The sequence below is a fragment of the Corvus moneduloides genome, chromosome 2 (genome assembly GCF_009650955.1).
Source record: "Corvus moneduloides isolate bCorMon1 chromosome 2, bCorMon1.pri, whole genome shotgun sequence".
Taxonomy (NCBI): domain Eukaryota; kingdom Metazoa; phylum Chordata; class Aves; order Passeriformes; family Corvidae; genus Corvus; species Corvus moneduloides.
This window is the reverse complement of record NC_045477.1, coordinates 22,141,204-22,158,809: the sequence shown is the minus strand read 5'-3', so window position 1 is coordinate 22,158,809 and position 17,606 is coordinate 22,141,204. Positions and strand designations below refer to the sequence as shown.

Here is a 17,606-nt window from a genome sequence, read left to right as displayed (position 1 = left end):
TTTTTGCTGGGTAATGGAGGAGGGGATTCGAGGAGCTCAGAGCACAAGCATTTACAACAGCATTAAGAACTAGGGGAAGATTTGTCTTCCAAACCCCTGTGCCCCTACATTCTGCATTTCAAAATGATTGTGATAACCTAGAAAATGCTTTGAAATAGGATGTAATTCAGCACAGATGAGTATAGAGCAGAAAGAAGCAGGGTAGAGAATTAGGACAGAAATAATCTACTGTTCCAAAATAGGATGAAAAATAACTGCCTGGGCAGGAAAAAAATGGGGTTATCAGAGATTAAAAACTGAACAGGTCTTAAGCAAGGCACACTGCTGTGAGAAAACAAGGAAATGAAATTCTGGAACACAGAAAATGTTGCTTGCATGGCACACAGATCCATTTTCCACTCTATTCAAACCACTCCAGCCCTGACCAAGTTTGGGGCCCAGCATATCAAAAGAAACATGAACCATACAGAAGGAGATTCTCTGAGAATGGTCACAAGTCCAGCATATGGCACCAGCAAAGAACATCAGATTAGGGCTGCTGCACCTAGAACCAGGGACAGCAGCTGTGCTGCAGGGGAGACAGGAAAACCTGCTGGTTTAAGCAACTGCCCAGAAAAATCTATGGAGAAATATATCTGAAGGAAGTTAGAAAAGCTGGTAATAATTGCTCTTGAAGTTGAGGTAGTTCATGAAAAGAATAGAATACAGTAAATAATAAGCAAATCCATCCATTTTCCAGTTCTCCTGAGAACACCATGATAAACTGGAGTCAGTATCTAAAGATGTTAAAGCCTATACTCAGGGGATTTCAGTCTTCTACAGGAAGAATATTACGAGCCTTTTTGTCTCTAAAAACAGCCTGCCTGGATTGAAGCAGCAGTTGTCTGAACAAAGCTGGCAAAATGAGAAAAACCTTGAGCTGACATTCAAGACAAAAATATCAACCCTTTTGTTTTTATTTAAATTAATATATATATATTAATAGCTATACTCATGTATATCTTCATATTTTTATTAATACATATTTATTAATATATACATGCACACTCAGGCCAGTCAGCAGTGCTGAAAGCTCTTTCAGACTAGGAGTTACTGCTTGTCTTCAGGAGTCACCTTTTGTCATTAACAATGTGCCTGTGCAGAAGTGGAAGAAAGGTATCCCCAAGGTATCCCAAGATATGGAAGCACGGCCTGGGAGCCTCCCTGTGCTCAGGACTTGGGAAACACTGAGCTGCCAACACCCAGCTCAAACACCTGCCCCTGAGAGCTGTCACACAGACACCTCTGTGCCCAGGCACAGGAGTGCCTTCAGGGAGGAAGAGCATGCACACACACACACACACACACAAAAGGCACTTTAAAACCACAGAGCACATTCCTTGTATCTACCGTGCTGCCAACCAGCACCAGGAAGGCAAGTAGGTAGGGAATGAGGAAGCAGTACCAAAAGGATAGAATCCTCCTCTCCCTGCACAGAGTACAAACCACAGCTGTAATAATACGTGTTCTGAGTTAGGCACCAGAGCATAAACAGGGAGGCAAAAATACCTCCAGATAAGGAAACACTTCCCCCTACACCTGTCACCAATACTAAGCCACTTCACTCACCAAGCCTCACAGAGAAGTTGCATGAACTGCTGTTATAAACAACAAAACACATGCTGAAAGTGAACTTTGGCCATGAGGATGGCTTGAGTCTGAAAATCAAGGGATCAAGCATGCAAACATGTTTTTTATATCCAACTGAATTTTGTTTTCACAGACCTTTCAGCACGCAGGGAGAGGGGATCCAGGGAAGAGAATGTGAGCTCCTAGAAGGAAGGCTTGTTTGAAATACAGTGACACAATAGAGCTGACAGAGGAACTGCAGGGCTGTACCTGGATGACATCGTCCTCTGCAACTTCATAGAGGAGCTCATCGTGCAGCTGGAGAATAAAGAAGCCTCCTCTGATGGGATGTAACATCCCTGCATTTCTCCTCCTCAACAGCCTTCCTGCACAGGCGAAGGGCAGAGTTTGTTAGGTACCATCATAAAAAAGTGTGTTGCTTGTATCAAAAACCTTTGCACATTCCTAATGCTGAGAAAAAGAACGTGAGGAACTTTAAAATTAAAAAGCCCATGCCTACAAACAAAACCACAAATCATTGCTGTTCTATCAATATTTGTACAGCTACTGAGGGAAAGAATGTTAATGAAAAGTGTTTTAGATATACACATTTCAGCCTTACATTATAAAGATATGAATCATAATGGAAACAAGAGATAGTTGTGTCTCCTGAACCATCTGTTTTAAAAATAAATTTTAAACAAAATCATGCGAAGTTTAATCAGAAGCTGGTTTACAACATTCTCTCTGGGAATGAATTAGGATTCTGCTTTTCTTCCAGAAACATTTTAATGGTAAGTTTAAGAAAGCAGTAAGCCTCCTGCAAAATGCAGTTTCTGAAACTGTAGCTCCTGAGTAAAACAGAGGAAGGAAAAAAAGAGCAATTATTGAATAAACAAGTAAGCAGCTGACAAAACCAAGATCCTGGTAAGCCTTCCCTGACAAAAAATAAAACAAACCCTTCAATGGTAAAAGCTGTTGGTACTTTAAAATAAACAAACACAACCTCACACACAGACTCAAAAGTTATTTATTTCTCAGGTTAGCTGACAGGAGGACTTCAGTTCACAGAAAGGGTTTCAAGCCATCATCAGTTCCTCACACAAGCCCCACACTGAAGCAGCAATGTTGAAGCAGCAACATAACGCAGGATGTTCCTCTGACGGCACAGGCATTTCTAACTTGCTGAAAAAGAATTCCTTCCAGTTCCTTAAACACTCAGTATCAGAGTAGGGAAAAACTGCCACAAATGTATCTACTCACCTCCCTACAATTACACTGGCCAAAGGTCAGTGGCTTCTGCTCCTAGGAGGGGCATGAAGCTGTGCCAAGCACGTGCCTTCTACTCATAGCTGACCTCTGAATCTGGTCTCTCCAAAGTAAACTCCCTGATACATTTTTAGAGGTTTGGCAATTAATTATTTAGTTTCCAAATAAGACCCTTCATATTAAGACAGCTGCATGTTTCAACTGAAGCACAAGAACTGTCAAAGAAATATAGCTCTCCATCTCCTGTCTTTCTAAAATACGCCTGATGAACAAAACACCATCTACATTATGCTAAAAAAAGTCTTTGTGGCATTCCTCTGGGAATGAGCACCCCAGCACAGCTTTGCTATCTGCGCCAAAAAAAACTTATGCCAATAAGTGCTTTGTATAATACTCTCACGAAGTCTCTGTACATCAAATTCTAGCCAACAAATTCCAGAGTTAATTCTAACCAAAAAATGTATTTTTGGAACCAGAAGTTGTCCCACTCAAATTTTTCAGTGCCTCTGAAGCCAGAGTGTCTGCTCAGTTCCTCCTTCCCACTTCTGAACAATTCTGTGGTGGCATCACAGACCACATCACACAGGAACTCTCACTGCCAACCTTTGCAAGATCTGCTCTGAGGTAATTGGACTCTCTGTTCTGGTCACATTTGCTTTAGTTTGTTGAGCATTCTTCCTCCTTCCTGATGACTTTTTTGCCCCTTAAACACAGACTTACCACTGCCAGGAAATAAAACATCTCCCACCGCTAGGACCAAAGGCACTAACTTTTTTTCAGGCTTTTTTTTTTTTTTTTTTAACATTAGTAACACTGAAAATCATGCTCCAGTGTGCAAAGAAGAGGCATCCATACCGGTCTTATCTCTCTGGAAGGAGCTCTCCAGATGTCCATGGGACTTGAACACAGAGGAGAAAGCTTCCAGGCGTCTCTGAATATTCACAGTGGCTGTTTTGACAATATCTGCAGCAGATCCCTGAACAGTTGTATTCACAGCCTGTCGCTCTGCCTGAACAGAGACAGTTGTTCTCAAAACTCACTCCCAAAAAACCAAATCCAGCATGTCACGTGTACTTAATTAAAAATAATAAATACATGGCCAAATATACACATAGTAAAACTTCCAAATGAAGAGTTTGTTCTATCTGCCTGAAAGAAAAGCACATTATAGACTAGCTTCAGACACAAAATTTCTACTGGCGCCTGAGAAAATTCCACAAACTTAAAAGTAACGAATATCTTGCAGGTAATAACCTGCAAGAGTCACAATCCACAAGAATAAGCATATACACATGGTAAGAGTTTCAAAGGGAGTGGAAAAATCTCAGTTAATCCAAGCACCACAAGACACTTCTGCCTATCTTCAAAGGGATGGACAACCAAAGGCAAGTAACTGGACTTTGTGGATTAACAATCTGGTCTGCCACATTAAATCCTGACTGCCAGAGCATTACAGCTGTGCAAAAACACACCAGACCACCATTATTTTTCAACACAACCAACTTCTCTACTAGTCCCCTCCTCAGACAAGAAAACTGTATTCAAAGCTTCTTCTCTATTTGTTTAGAGCTGAAACATGTGCAAAGAATTTTGAGGATGATGAATGAAAGTGAAGATAATTCATTAACTGGTCTTTAATATGATTTTAAAGACTAAATCAAATTTGAACAGAAGATGAATCTACAAAGCTTCCTGAGGAAGTATTTTTCAGATCAAATGGTCCAAAATATTTTCAAAAGTTTTTTGAAAGCCTCCTTGTTTCCCTGTGAACTATATGGAGTACAAACACCCCCACTTCCTCCCTCTTCTACCCTAGTCTTTAATTCCACACAACTTGATCCAGCTTCCTACTGAGAACTATACTGCTTCCTCCCCACAGAAAGACCTCCCTAGGGGGTCAATTTACTGTTACTGGAGTAGAGGCTATGGCAGAAGTGTCCAAAATGACCTGGAAAAAAAAAATTAATGCTAGTGCAAAGGTGTATACTAAGTAAATATTTATCTAAGAAGTTAAAGCCATTTTCCTTTCAGGGAAAATAAGAAAAGGAACAAATATCCAGAAATACAGGACTTAAATGCCCTGTCTTGTTCAAATGCTGACAGCGTGTAACATACAAAGACTGCTGAGTGGGAGCAACTCAGCCTGAAGAGTTAAAGTGTATCACTGTGTGGAGGCTTTTTAAAACCATGTCCATTGATTTCAATAAATTACTCACTCCAGCTCCAACGTGGGAGTTCTGAAGTGAGGTTAGCACAGTGATGACAGCTGCACACCCAGTCACAGAAGACTTTCGTCAAACAAGACATGACAAAAGCTGTTATTCAGAGAATGACTGAGGGAACAATGAACTAAGCAAGAAGTGGAAGGTCATGACTAAGATGGCTCACAAACCTTGTAAAACTGCAGACATGGCTATGCGAAGAAATCTGGTATTTCAAAAATAAAACTAAAAAAGAATATTTAAAGAAAAAAAGGCATGGCACTCAACATACATGAGCTTTGCTGTAGGGATTTGGATCTTTGATAGCTGGCAGGTATCGCCGTCTCCCCAGGATGGTCTGCACAAACCCATCCCTTCTGCAGCTCCGCACTGTCTCCCTCAAGAATTTCTGAACCCCTGTGAAAGAAGAGAGAAAGTTTTCTGGAATACAGCTGATGTTCTGTACTGACTTCTCAGTGGGGTCACTGAAAGCAGTCTGGGGCAGCCAAGCAGCACAGAGGAAATCCTTCAAATTTCCTGGACCCCATCAGTGGACAAAGGCACACGATCACTCATTCAGCTCTGCTGCAAAACCTATTAAGACTTTTGAGATGGAAGAGAGTGCACAGTGTCAGGATATCTGGCTGTGCACAAGGAGGTGGGAAATCCATTCTGCACAGTGCCCAGGCACAGAGGGTCATACGTGTATTATTGATAATGGAGAGGTCAGAACCTGGACCAGCACTGGAAAGACAAGTAGTAGGGAGGGAACAAATTGAAAGCAGAAGCCAGAGCCCTTGATGCCTCAGGCTGCCTGACTTCAGGCTGTGTCCCTTCAGATTCTAGGATGAAAGAAAATCACCCACCTGCACTTTGCAAGGAAGGAGCAAATTCACTGAGAGTGTTAGAGAAACTTAGGTCAAAGAAAGGTGAGATAGGGAAGAATGAACTGCACTGCAAATTCAGGTGACAACTGTACGAAAGTGGGGAAAGTTAACTTCAGACAGTTGCTTTCCATGTTTACAAAATATAAGATGTAAAAGGAGCTATTCAAAATCAAGATTGATGGCATCAGTCAATTCATTAGGCATGTCATTTAGCAGTCAGCCTGGCAACACATACCAAGTGAAAATCCATGAGAAGTGAAGTTACAGTGTAAGGTACATGCAGTTTGCATGCATGCACATGTGCCAAGAGAGAGGACACAGGAAGTCCTTCCTAATGGTCACGAAGGAGAGACTATTCAGAAATTAATGGAGACTAAACAGACTGTTAATAGAAAACCATTTCTCTGCATCTGTCTCCTAAAGCAACAAACCCTAAATGTCCAGAATATAGTTTTCCAGCTCACTTTCAAGTCCTATGATTAGAGCTAGCTGCCTCTTGTCCCATTTGCCCTCCATTCTTTTTCTGATTACAGCTCTGTTCTTTCTACAGCTTTCCTAAAAATTAACATGCTTCTTAGAAACACAACAATGTCTTTTTACAAAACATGGGAGAGCTACTCTGAGCAGCTGGATAAAAATTAAAGGGCAATATGCAAAACAGTTTAGAACTCCATGAAAGCAGAAGACAAGAGCAGAAGAAAGAAATGGTTATATTTAAAAATTTTAAGCATGGTCTAAAGTTGTCACAGCATATCATTTGAAGCTGTGTTTTAATAAGAAAAACCATGTGTCTCATCCCAAAACTTAAGAGCTTTAAAATGACTCCTCAGGGCTTATTATTTTATCAAAATAACAAAAAAAAAAAAAAAATGTAATAAGTAAAGAACAAAGTCCTAAAGGTGACTACAACCAGAGAGTAAAACATTACAGAGTATTAAACTGCTGCGTTCATGCACTGGACATTTTCAAAATGGAAAGCATTTTCAAGAGATACGAGTAGTAGGTTGAGACAAATTTAGGATTTGAAGAGACATGGAGAGAAGGGATTAAAAACAACAACCACCACCACCACCCAGCTCCCAAACAGCCATATCCAAACCTGTGTATCTTGATTTGAAGGACTCAATGTAATTGGCAGCTTCATTTTCATCAATCCCCATCTGCTCGCCTAAAGATTTTGCTCCTATTCCATAGATGATTCCATAGCAAATCTGCCAGAGGACAGGGTGAAGAATCGCAGCCGTATGGTCAGCCATGCAGAGAAAGCAGAACCAAAACAAAATGTGATTCACTGGCAGACAAGTGTATGGAAACAAGGGCAAGTATTCAAGAAGAGAGACCCTCTCTGAGTCCAAGCCATCCATGCTGCTTTTCTCCACCCTCATCCCCCAAAATCCCGACAGCTCCAGTTGCAACGTAGTGGGAGTGGGAGGACGGACAAAGCAACTACTGAACAATCATGGCTGAACTCACACAGAAAAACATACTACTGTGACTCCACAATGTGTTGAACACTGAACCTTCCTGCCCAGAAAGCTGCTAGTGAGTTTTTTTCCTGAAATTACCTGCTTAGCTTGTTGCCTGGTCCTGTCTCCAACAGCTTCGGGATCCATCATTTTCCATTCTGCTGCGATGCTCTTAAAGACATCAGTACCACCATTCAAGGCTTGAATGAGGCGACAGTCACAAGACAAATGAGCAAGGATCCTCAGTTCCAGCTGAGAGTAATCAGCAGCCAAGATTAAGCCACCTGAAGTCAAGAAGTTATCAGAAAGCATTATTTCATAAATTACTCCAATATTCCATCCAACTTGCCAGCAAGAAGGACTGAACCCATCCTTTATCTTCTGCTCTGACAGTTTTTCACAGCAATTTCTATCAGACAAATTCTTGCCTGTTTCCCCAATGCTCAGGCCTGCCTGCTTTACATCCAGTCACTACAGCTAGAATCCATCAAAACCAAAGAAACAAGTATCTGTCCAGGCATCTGAGACAGAGCAGGCGATGTCAGAACTGACACTTGGATAGAAAGAACACTAAGGTAGAGTGCAATTTGTGTATTAAGAGCTGCCTTAGCTACTACCTCTTTATAAAACAGGTATTCTTAAAGAGGAAATAAAATTGTGAACATGTGAATGATATCATTTGAATACTTTCCCAACTGAAACTCTCTCTTTTAAAGTCTTGTGAATAATTTTGAAGGCATGCTAACTACTGCACTAGTTTTCCAAGTAGGCTGCTCAGACACATATATACTGTTACCAATTCTTAAACCTTCATTACATTTAGGATTTTTTGCTAACCATATACTTAACAATTCCAGAACAGGACCTGGGCATTACCTGGGAAGGGAACAAAAGCATGCCTCATGCTAACAGAAAATGGTATTCCTCTTTCTTCGGATCTGTTTGCAGCTTGAACCTTTAGCCCATTAGGCAAAATACTGGAATGCTTTGTGCATCTGTGGAGAAAAAGAATGACTGCCCTTCACCAATTTCTAAAATACTAAGAGATGCATAATCATTTTTACCACAAAGAATCAATGAAACAAGTGAGACAGTGGCCTCTATTCCATTTTTCTGGACAATGCATACCCAGATTTTACCATGGGGGAACTGGACAGAGACCACATCAATACCTGAAAGGGATTTACTGATTCTGAAAAGACTTAGGGATAGATCTCCTAGTACATTCAGGATTCAGTTCAGAAATTGGATCATTCCACTCTAAAACAGGTAAGATGAATGGCCCCAGATCTGTGATGAGCGCATTCAAGAAAGACAACAGAGTCACAGGAATCCTAAAAATTCAACACTCCACCTTGAGTGTCAAGTCTCTCAACATCATTCTCCCCTGCAGAATGCACACACCAGGCCATACCTAGCAGAGGCAGAAAGATCCCCCACCCCAACATCACCCTCATTACTGCACATGCACACACATTCCCAAGTAAGCCTGTGAAAACAGAGCAGAAGTTGCAGAAGATGTGCTCATACCACACTGCACATTTCCTCCTGAAAGACTGTGGGGAAAATTTCCCCAAAGCTACTTGATTTTCTTTTCTGGGAGGCCAAAAATTTACAGTGTCACCCAGGTGCTCTGCATCCTCTCAGGGCTTGCTTAGGTCTCCTGTCCCACCAAGTTATTTGTAGCTGCAGATGGAATTGTATCCATGAGCATATCCACTGAACAGTGCACAGCTCTGACACCATTCACATCACATACTCCCATCAGCACCAGTCTACCAGACAGTCCAAGGGGCTCTTCACTGGAAGGCAAAAGGATTTTATAAGCCCTTGATGTTTGGATCAGGGATCTGAGCAAGTTCTTTATCAAAATGAAAAGGTATCTCTGAGATCAAGACTAGTTTCAGCAGAGCACAGAAAAGACATCATGCTCTCCCTTGTGCACTTCCTTTTCTTCTTAAATATTGTCATTTCAGGAATGGTAGGGAACAATGATATGAAAGCACAAAAATCACAGAAATAAATTTTCAAAAGAAATAAAGGTGAGGGACAATTACATGTCTGGGTACTGCAGAAAATCACACTGTTCCCCATAGGTTCTCAGTTTAGTTAAATGTGTAAGGGCTTTATACTATGACCTAATTTAGCTACACTCCTTTGGTCAGAAGCTTCTTACAACAGGAGAAAAGAGTAGCAATAGTAGTTAGTAAGATAATAGACAGTTTGGACCAAAGCCTGGAAGGCCTATCAGACTTGGCTGGATGGCAGTTTCTTTTGTGCCAGCAGTCATTTCTGTGCCTTTAGGATTGCCCATCTTCATAACACAGTGGCTGCTTAACTAAGGAATGTGTGAAAATGTAGGAAAAGTCAGCCTGAGAAACAGACCTCTCCAAGTCTGGCAGACACTCCATTCCTTTGATGGGCTCTTCTCTACAAGGAAGACTCTCAAGAAACCAGCACACTCCCCAGCCATTCTGACAAGCTGCTGCAAGCCTGAGCATTGCCACAGCTTTAAGTCAGAATGATATTCCTGCCTCCATGGCTATGCCTGGTTCTTCTGAGGAGAGATGGACAAGATCCTTCCACTCCTGAGTTCTCTTTCCATTTCTTTCCCAAGGCACAAGGGTGTTAAACACATGGTGGTAGGAGGTGCCAGACAGAAGAACCAAAAACTTTCTCAAATTTCTCACATCTTGCTGTGGAGAAAAAGCTTAGAAAAGGCACTCAGGTGAAATAAATGGGACAAGAACCTGAAAGGAAAGAGAAACTGAAAGGGCAGAAAAGGACCACCAAGTATGAAGCCTCAAAGCTCACAAGGTAGTTGCTAAAAGATTCACCTTGGTATTTCACTAGACTGCCATGCAACTGTTTAGGCATTGGCATGGAATGCTGTCCAAGTAGAACTGCAGAACCATAGAAAACAGGGCATGTGGTTAACAGAAACCAAATTGAGAAATCTTCCTCTGCTACCTGGTAGTTTCTGCAGGTCATTATCACAAATAAAATTATTAACGAAGAATGAAAAATATGTTCACCCCTGTTCCCTTTACAAACCGAGCTGCACAGCATAAAAAAAATTAACTTTTTTCTGCTTTTGCCACAATATCCTATCCTCTTTCAGAGTAGCTCTTAGCAAGTCAAACCAGATTCTAACTTCAGTTGAGCTTTTTTCACACTCATTTAGTTACTTCCACCCAACAGCTGGGAGCATAAGGCTCATCTCACTGAAGGGTTTCATAAAGGACGTCAAAAAGAAAGCAGATAGCTACATGAAACCACAGGCTGTTAGCATTATTACGTCTTTCATGTATCACTGATTTTTAGGTCTTTATTCCCCTGTAAGAGAAACACTGAATAACAAGTCACACTGACATGACAGCAGCCACAGGTGAAGTCAGAAAAGAGAAACTGGACAACCTGACCACATTAAGATTAGACAGAAGCTTTGCCAAGATCCTCCTACCTGCCCCCCAAAGCAGCATGAGAATTAGCATTTCCATGGGCTTGGGAGGGTGGGCTTTCTTCAACCACAGTCGGCATTTCAATCTCAAAATCTCTTGGCACATTCTGGATATTTGGCTCTATGAAGGTTACTCGACCTGAAAGGAAGACAAGGGAGAACTAAGGAAGGGTCCAAAAGGAGTCTCTTTAAGTCAGCACAGCTGCACACACTCTGCATCTCCAAAATGCAATGGGCAGGAGAGTGAGAGAGGACACGACCACTGCTCAAATTTTTAAAAAGGAAAATAAATCTGTGTTTAATCGGCTTGTGATGGTTCCCCATTTTTGTATCACTAATAAGAAACTCCCAAATCCAGCACCTGTTCTGGAGTCAGAGATTTACATGTGTGCAAGAAACGTGCAAGAAATTAATAATAATGCTCAGTGAACACAAAAGCTATTTCAAATACATCTTGTTTTCTAAGGCAGATATATGTCAAATAGATACACCAGTATTTTTGTTTGGTTGAAGTAGAGCACAGGCTTGATTTCCTATCTTTTCCCCTTAGAAAAGCTGCACACACATATGAGAAGACAAAAAGCCAGTAAGAAGTGAGGCCTTTGCACACATTTGCTCACCTGTAGCTGTGTGAGTCTGTGAAATTGGATATATCCTTTCCATTCGCAGTGCAGAATTCAATCGCTTCTCCCTCTGTAGTGGAAACACCACTTTAGTAATGGCGTTGTTGATCCTCCTCCATTCCAATATCAGCCCTGGCAATGGGTGAAGCGTCTTTAATTTCTCCAAAACATCCTTGTGGGAAGAAAAGGGCACAACTAATCAATGGCCTTTAAAGCTTTATTTATAAAGTGTTTGCAGTTCTGCAGGAAAAAGTGACTCCTTCACCCACAGTGAGTTTCCAGTGTCACTGCCTTAAAATTAAATCCCTATCCTCTCCACTTACACCACCTACACCTGGGTAATCAAAGCACCACCTGACACAGCTCCATTATTACCCATGAGAAGACAACCACTTCTCTTTGGACATCACTCTTAATCAGCACCAACCAATAAACCACCTGAAATGATGAAATAAAGCATCACTTGCCACAGGTCCCCTACGTTGTCTCCTCTTGTCCAGCGTTAATGCTTCTCCTCCATCTTCTTGCATATTTTTCTCCCTGCTCTCTCCTATCTGTACACTAGGAACACAAAGTGAAGCCCTTGACTATGCTCCTTGAAAGACAAAGCTGATCACTAGCAATCAAATCCTTTCATGTTTAACCAGAAATATAAACGGACTAACAAGAATTTCAAAAGACAGTGGCATGCAAACATTTCTCAAAATAACATTTTTTTGCGTGCAGCAGGCAGCTGCAGCTTCATCCCTCCACATCAGAAAAGGAGGAAATCCTTCCTTTGCTTCTTGCTCCCTGCTCTGCCACCACCACTGCACTCAACGTCTTCACTGCCGCTTGAGTTCCAGAAATCAATACTTGTCTTCTGAGCACTGACTACACTGAACAAGAGGAAACTAAGAAAACAATACAGATTAATGAGTCCTGAAAACAGGAACATATATATCTGCTAATTTCACTTGTCTGGCAAGAGCACCCATTAGCCTGCAGCAGTTGGTATTAATGCAAGTCCACAATATTTATCAACTGGCAAGGATGTCAATAGCCTTCACATTATACAAGCTCCTGATACACTAAATTTGATAAACCATCAGATTAGCCATTCTGAAGACAAATTCTCTGAAGCAAAAAATACAGATTTGATAGTAGCAGGAAGAGAAAATATTGTATTTATTCAACATGGTATTTAAGTCTCTTTCAAGCTGATGTGGAAAAATTCTTCTGCTATTGGCTTTACAAAATTATTGTGCTATTTTGGTCTTACACGTGATTTGGGAAATCAGATTCTGCCTGATTTACTCATATTGAAGCCTGCAATTTATAGTCATGTACTCACTGCACTCAAGCTTTAGTAGAGCAGGAGTTACTCTGCTAACAGAGAAGGTAGAATCCAGTTTGAATTTCCAGTGATAACTGGAGGAGCAAAAGGCAATTAAAATTTACTTTCAGACTAGAAACAAACTTTACCGTACCTTGGTTGTACTGAACTGCTTGCTTAGCCTGACCCTGTTTCCTTTAGCAGTTGCTCTTCTGGTGTAACCCAGGGTTTTCTTGTTCCCTTGGAGTTTCACTTCTCCATTTTGTGGCAACTTCAGCTCCAGGAACAACACCTGAAAGAGGTCAGCATTGCAAATCAGTTTCTGCCCACTACTCCCAGGAGAAAACAAAAGCAACTGAGCACTTAAACAGCTTGTTCCAACCAAAGGATAGTACAAATGCTTCAGGTAATTAAAAAGCTGATTAAAGATCCCTGCTATCAAAGTCATTCCTCCTCATTTTAATTAACTACGAAATGCAATTTAAAATCTCATTTTCTGAACACTCTAAGTTTGAGTTCAGAGGTATGTTTTTAGAAAAGGTAATTAACTCCATCCAATAAGTGAGGTTATTACTGACAGTCAACTGTAATAAAATGTGATGTTCAGATGACTGAAAGTGGGAAGAACATTGGTGAAAAAAAAGAAGTGTTAGCAGGGAGCAGGCTTCAGACCAATATGAATGGCAAAGAAAGGTGGTCACAAATACCTTTTAGAGAATAGCTATAGTATTAGTTTTTCTAACAAATTGTGAAAAAACTGGGAAATTAAGTATATGCTCATTTGGTGACAGAATACAGCTCTTAATTTTTCACTTTCTCTTTCAGTGTAGCATTACACACTACTTAGCAGCTATTGTCTTTCATTTCACAGCTAGCAGAAGGGAACAGAAAGCTTTTCTCTTGCACATTTATGTAGAACAGAAGTTTTACTGACAGAAAACTAGTAGGGTAACGTTCCACTAACCTATACAAGATACTTTACATGACGTGTAATACATTTCCACGTGAGAAATAAGCTTCTATAGTTCAGGAAACAGCATTTCAGAAAAAACTTTACTTCCCCTGTTCCACGAAGCAGAGTGAAACTGAAGTTGAGCATTATTTCACGAGTTCTAACTTAGGCTGCTGTTACTGAGCAAGACTTGTACATTTGCAACAATGAAGGAATATTTCTGTGGAACTTCTTTGACTGATACCTTGCAAATTTTGACTACTTCCATATAAAGGACAGCCCCTCAGCAAGAAAATAGTACATGGAGAAAAAAAAAAAGAGGGGGTGAAAAGCATGCACAGCAATTATAATCTATTTCAATTATCTCATGTAATGTACATTAAAAAATGTAAGTGAAATTCTTCAGGAATTAAAGCATTGATATTTTACATAGAAATTTGGTTTTTTAAAAAAATATCAGTTCTTAAAAGGTTCTTAAAAGCAGACAGTAGTTGAGTCAAAACTTTTAAAGCTGTCTTTCCTTCTCTTTCATGCCTGTACAGGGACAAGGGTAACAATGCAACTTTTTCAGTACAACTCTTCTTAGACTCAAGACTACATGACACCAAATCACATCTCGTGTGCAGGACACTGGCATTGCAAAAAAACTTCTCCATTCCTCTACCACTCATCCAAAATACTCCAAAAGCCATTACATTGGCAGATCATCTCATGCACCATGAGAGGCCAAGATCCTATACAAACCACATGCATATTTTCACTTGGCTTCTATTTCCAACATACATATTTCCACTTCCAGCTTCTTTATCTCTGCTAATTTTGGCAGAAACCAGAATGATCAGTCACAAGTAGGAGAGGCACAGACCCTTGCAGGCATCAAGCTCATAATGAGTGTAAGGATAAATGAAGTCTCAGCAGAGCTGGGTTTGCATTTTGTCTTTTCTTCACGCGTTCTTCCCAAGTAGACTTTTTAAAATTTATTTTAGCCAAAGCCTCTTGATGGTAACCTCTGGGGAAGTTCTCCCTGTCCCACCCCAACCCTCAAGTACCTCTGCAATGTCATCAGGGCTCGTCAAGGAGAAGCTGTGACCTGCCAGCTGATATGCTTTGGTCTCAATCTGGCTCAGTTTAGCCTGCATGACCTGTTTCTGGGTCTCATAGGCTGTTGTGCTGAAACCAATGCCATTCAGCTCCAGCAGAGCCAAGCAATAATGGGTGGGCATCTCCACTTTAGAAAATACATCTGTAAAAAGTACAAACTCAAGAAAATCTTTTATAAAACAGATCAACTGCAGATAAACAGATTTATTAGGAGAAAAAATGGAGAATCCTGAGTTCTGAAAACACTGAAATGTTCTGACACACCGAAATCTTTTACTATAGATTTCATTTCAATACTTTTGTTTCTGGAATAAGAAATATTTCATAGTAAGAAGTGTTCCAGAACTTCCTATCACAAAAGTATTTAAGAAAGCAGCTTCTGTCAATTTTTTTTCTAAGAAATACATATCTCTCTGTTTATCAACATTTTATAAACTGTTTAATGTATGGCTTTCTATCTTGATACACTTTAATTCCACCACCCACATCTTTTAAAAATGTTCTAAGGTTCAACTGTAACAATCATAAATGATGTGGTAAACTTGCAATCAAATACTTCAGTGGGATTGAACCATAATCCTCAGCTCTGGATACACTTTAGGGGAAACCATCATAATGACCACCAATAGATATATGCTTTTTGGGGTTTTTTTTGATGGCTTGTTTTAAAACAGCACAAGCACTCAGCAATTATTAGTGCAAACATACAGGATCATTCACTATGGAATCACTAGAGTTTCGTGGACACAATGCATACCTGACAAATCATGCTATATGGGCAGGCCAAAGAGCAAGAAATCTCCTTCAGAAAATATTTGAGGATTTTAGGAATTACTTCTGACAAGGAAATCAAAAAACTTTTGAAAATATTAATGAGAACCCATAGACAGACCCACAAGCCCCTCAGAATGGCCAGGGTACTCACCTGGGAGGTAGAAATATGCTTGATTTGGAGACTTAGAATAGACTCTGCTACAGCCTTAACCACTGGAACTGGTGGATATTTGGGATATAAGAATTATAGTCTAATTTTTTTTTTCAGAATAGATATAATTCCAAGGAAATTTCTCTCTTTTCTTTTAACAAATGAACATTTTGACACAGAATATATTAAGGACTTCTAAACCTCCTCTCTTCTGCACTGATCATTCAGCCTGTGGTAGCACAGCTATATTTACCCTCCATCTTTGCCCCCAAGTAAAGGAGGTCTCTTTACCTGTCAGATTTTCCTTCTGTAATTCCTTATGGAGTTGGTCCATGACATTGAAGATAAGCACAGACTCTGTGGCTGCTCTGTACCTCCCAGAATGATCTCCACTAGCACTCAGCCCCAGGCTCTGCACCCCTTGGCCAGTGCCCACTCCTTCCAGGAGGGGCAGCTCACTGGGGAGAAAGTTGGTCACCATGTTGTGAAGGGTGCGTTCCTTGGAGCCAGAATCCAGCAGCCAACATGCAACCTTCAAAAGGGAGAGCTCTGTGAGACTTTTTTTTTTACATTTTAGTCATAATACAATGCAAATATTTAACCAAGGGTGGTTAATTCAAGGTTATAGCACATATTATTTTTCTTGATTTGGCAGGCAAATTGCAATAATTTGTTACATCATTTCGGTAAAAACCTTCAAGAGGGCCTAAGTCACTGAAAAGCTTAATTCTTGAGAATGAAGAATTATCTCTCTCTAAAAGGAAAGTTATTTCTGTACATTTGAAAATTTTATCCTGTGTCAAATAAACACATCTTGAAGTGTCTTTTCACTTATTAAAACTTAAAGGGAATAAATATGAAAATCAGGATCAAAATATGCTTAGTCTGAAAAATTACTTCATAAAGATCAAAACTTGCTATTGATCTAGAATATTAGCCAAGCTAAGCTCTCCTATCTTTTGCAGAACTGGACTTATGCCAGGAATTCTGTACTTTACTCCTGGTGAAGCTTAAACCCCTATCTTCAAAGCATGTTCATTTATAGCTATATTTCAATTTCTTGTGTCAAAACAGGATGAAACACAGATATCTACACTGTCTCTGCCATGTAAGCAGAAGTAAAAAACCACAGGTGTATACATATGGGGCTGGGGAAGGGGTATGTATATATTCATTGTATCATTAAAATGAACAAACATGACTATTACAAGGAAGTGTGAGGGGAAAGATGCTTTTACTGCTCTTTAATTTTATCCTAAAACTACATCTTGGAATGAAAAAAAACCTATGTTTGTACTTGTGTTGAACACCTTACCTAAGTTCCTGCAGAGTTGAATATTGCCACAATGCTGCTCAGCTCATATGCAAAGCAAGCTTTAAAAATCAAAGGAATTTTCAGTGCATCTAGAACTTTTCCTAACATGGGCAAGAAGGTGCTTTTTACCTCAAGCTAGTGTTTCATTCGAGTTACAACTAGTACCCAAACCTTTTGAAATTACAAGTAAACATGGTGGGTTTTTTGAGAAAACAGTGGTAGCAAAGAGGTCCATATGTACAGTGGGTAAATATTTTGCTTACAAAGTCTTCTGCTCTCAGAAGCAATAACCTGACCAGGAGCACTTGTAACATTTCAGTCCCAGGCTTCTTATTGCAACAAAACAGGAGTTAAGTCCTGTCCACCAGTACTGAGGAGAGATTTATCTTCATTTCCCCTGCCAAGTAAGGTATGAAATAATAATAATGTGTTAACCTCTGAAACTGTTTGTTTCTCTTGCAGGCACCATGAATACACATAGCAA

The 17,606-nt window shown here is 40.2% G+C and overlaps 1 protein-coding gene across 1 annotated transcript in view; it reads right to left on the bottom strand.

The window, feature by feature from the left end:
* The window catches only part of POLQ (DNA polymerase theta), a 56,252-nt gene that overhangs the window by 5,335 nt on the left and 33,311 nt on the right, over positions 1-17,606 (bottom strand). Inside the window, exons 19-29 of the mRNA XM_032098437.1 lie at positions 16,099-16,339; positions 14,831-15,024; positions 12,984-13,121; positions 11,512-11,686; positions 10,895-11,030; positions 8,308-8,426; positions 7,531-7,715; positions 7,065-7,176; positions 5,371-5,495; positions 3,733-3,886; positions 1,879-1,994 (exon numbers count right to left, since the gene is read on the bottom strand). Coding sequence (XP_031954328.1) covers positions 1,879-1,994; positions 3,733-3,886; positions 5,371-5,495; positions 7,065-7,176; positions 7,531-7,715; positions 8,308-8,426; positions 10,895-11,030; positions 11,512-11,686; positions 12,984-13,121; positions 14,831-15,024; positions 16,099-16,339 — 1,695 coding nt within the window. The remainder of the gene's footprint in view (positions 1-1,878; positions 1,995-3,732; positions 3,887-5,370; positions 5,496-7,064; positions 7,177-7,530; positions 7,716-8,307; positions 8,427-10,894; positions 11,031-11,511; positions 11,687-12,983; positions 13,122-14,830; positions 15,025-16,098; positions 16,340-17,606) is intronic.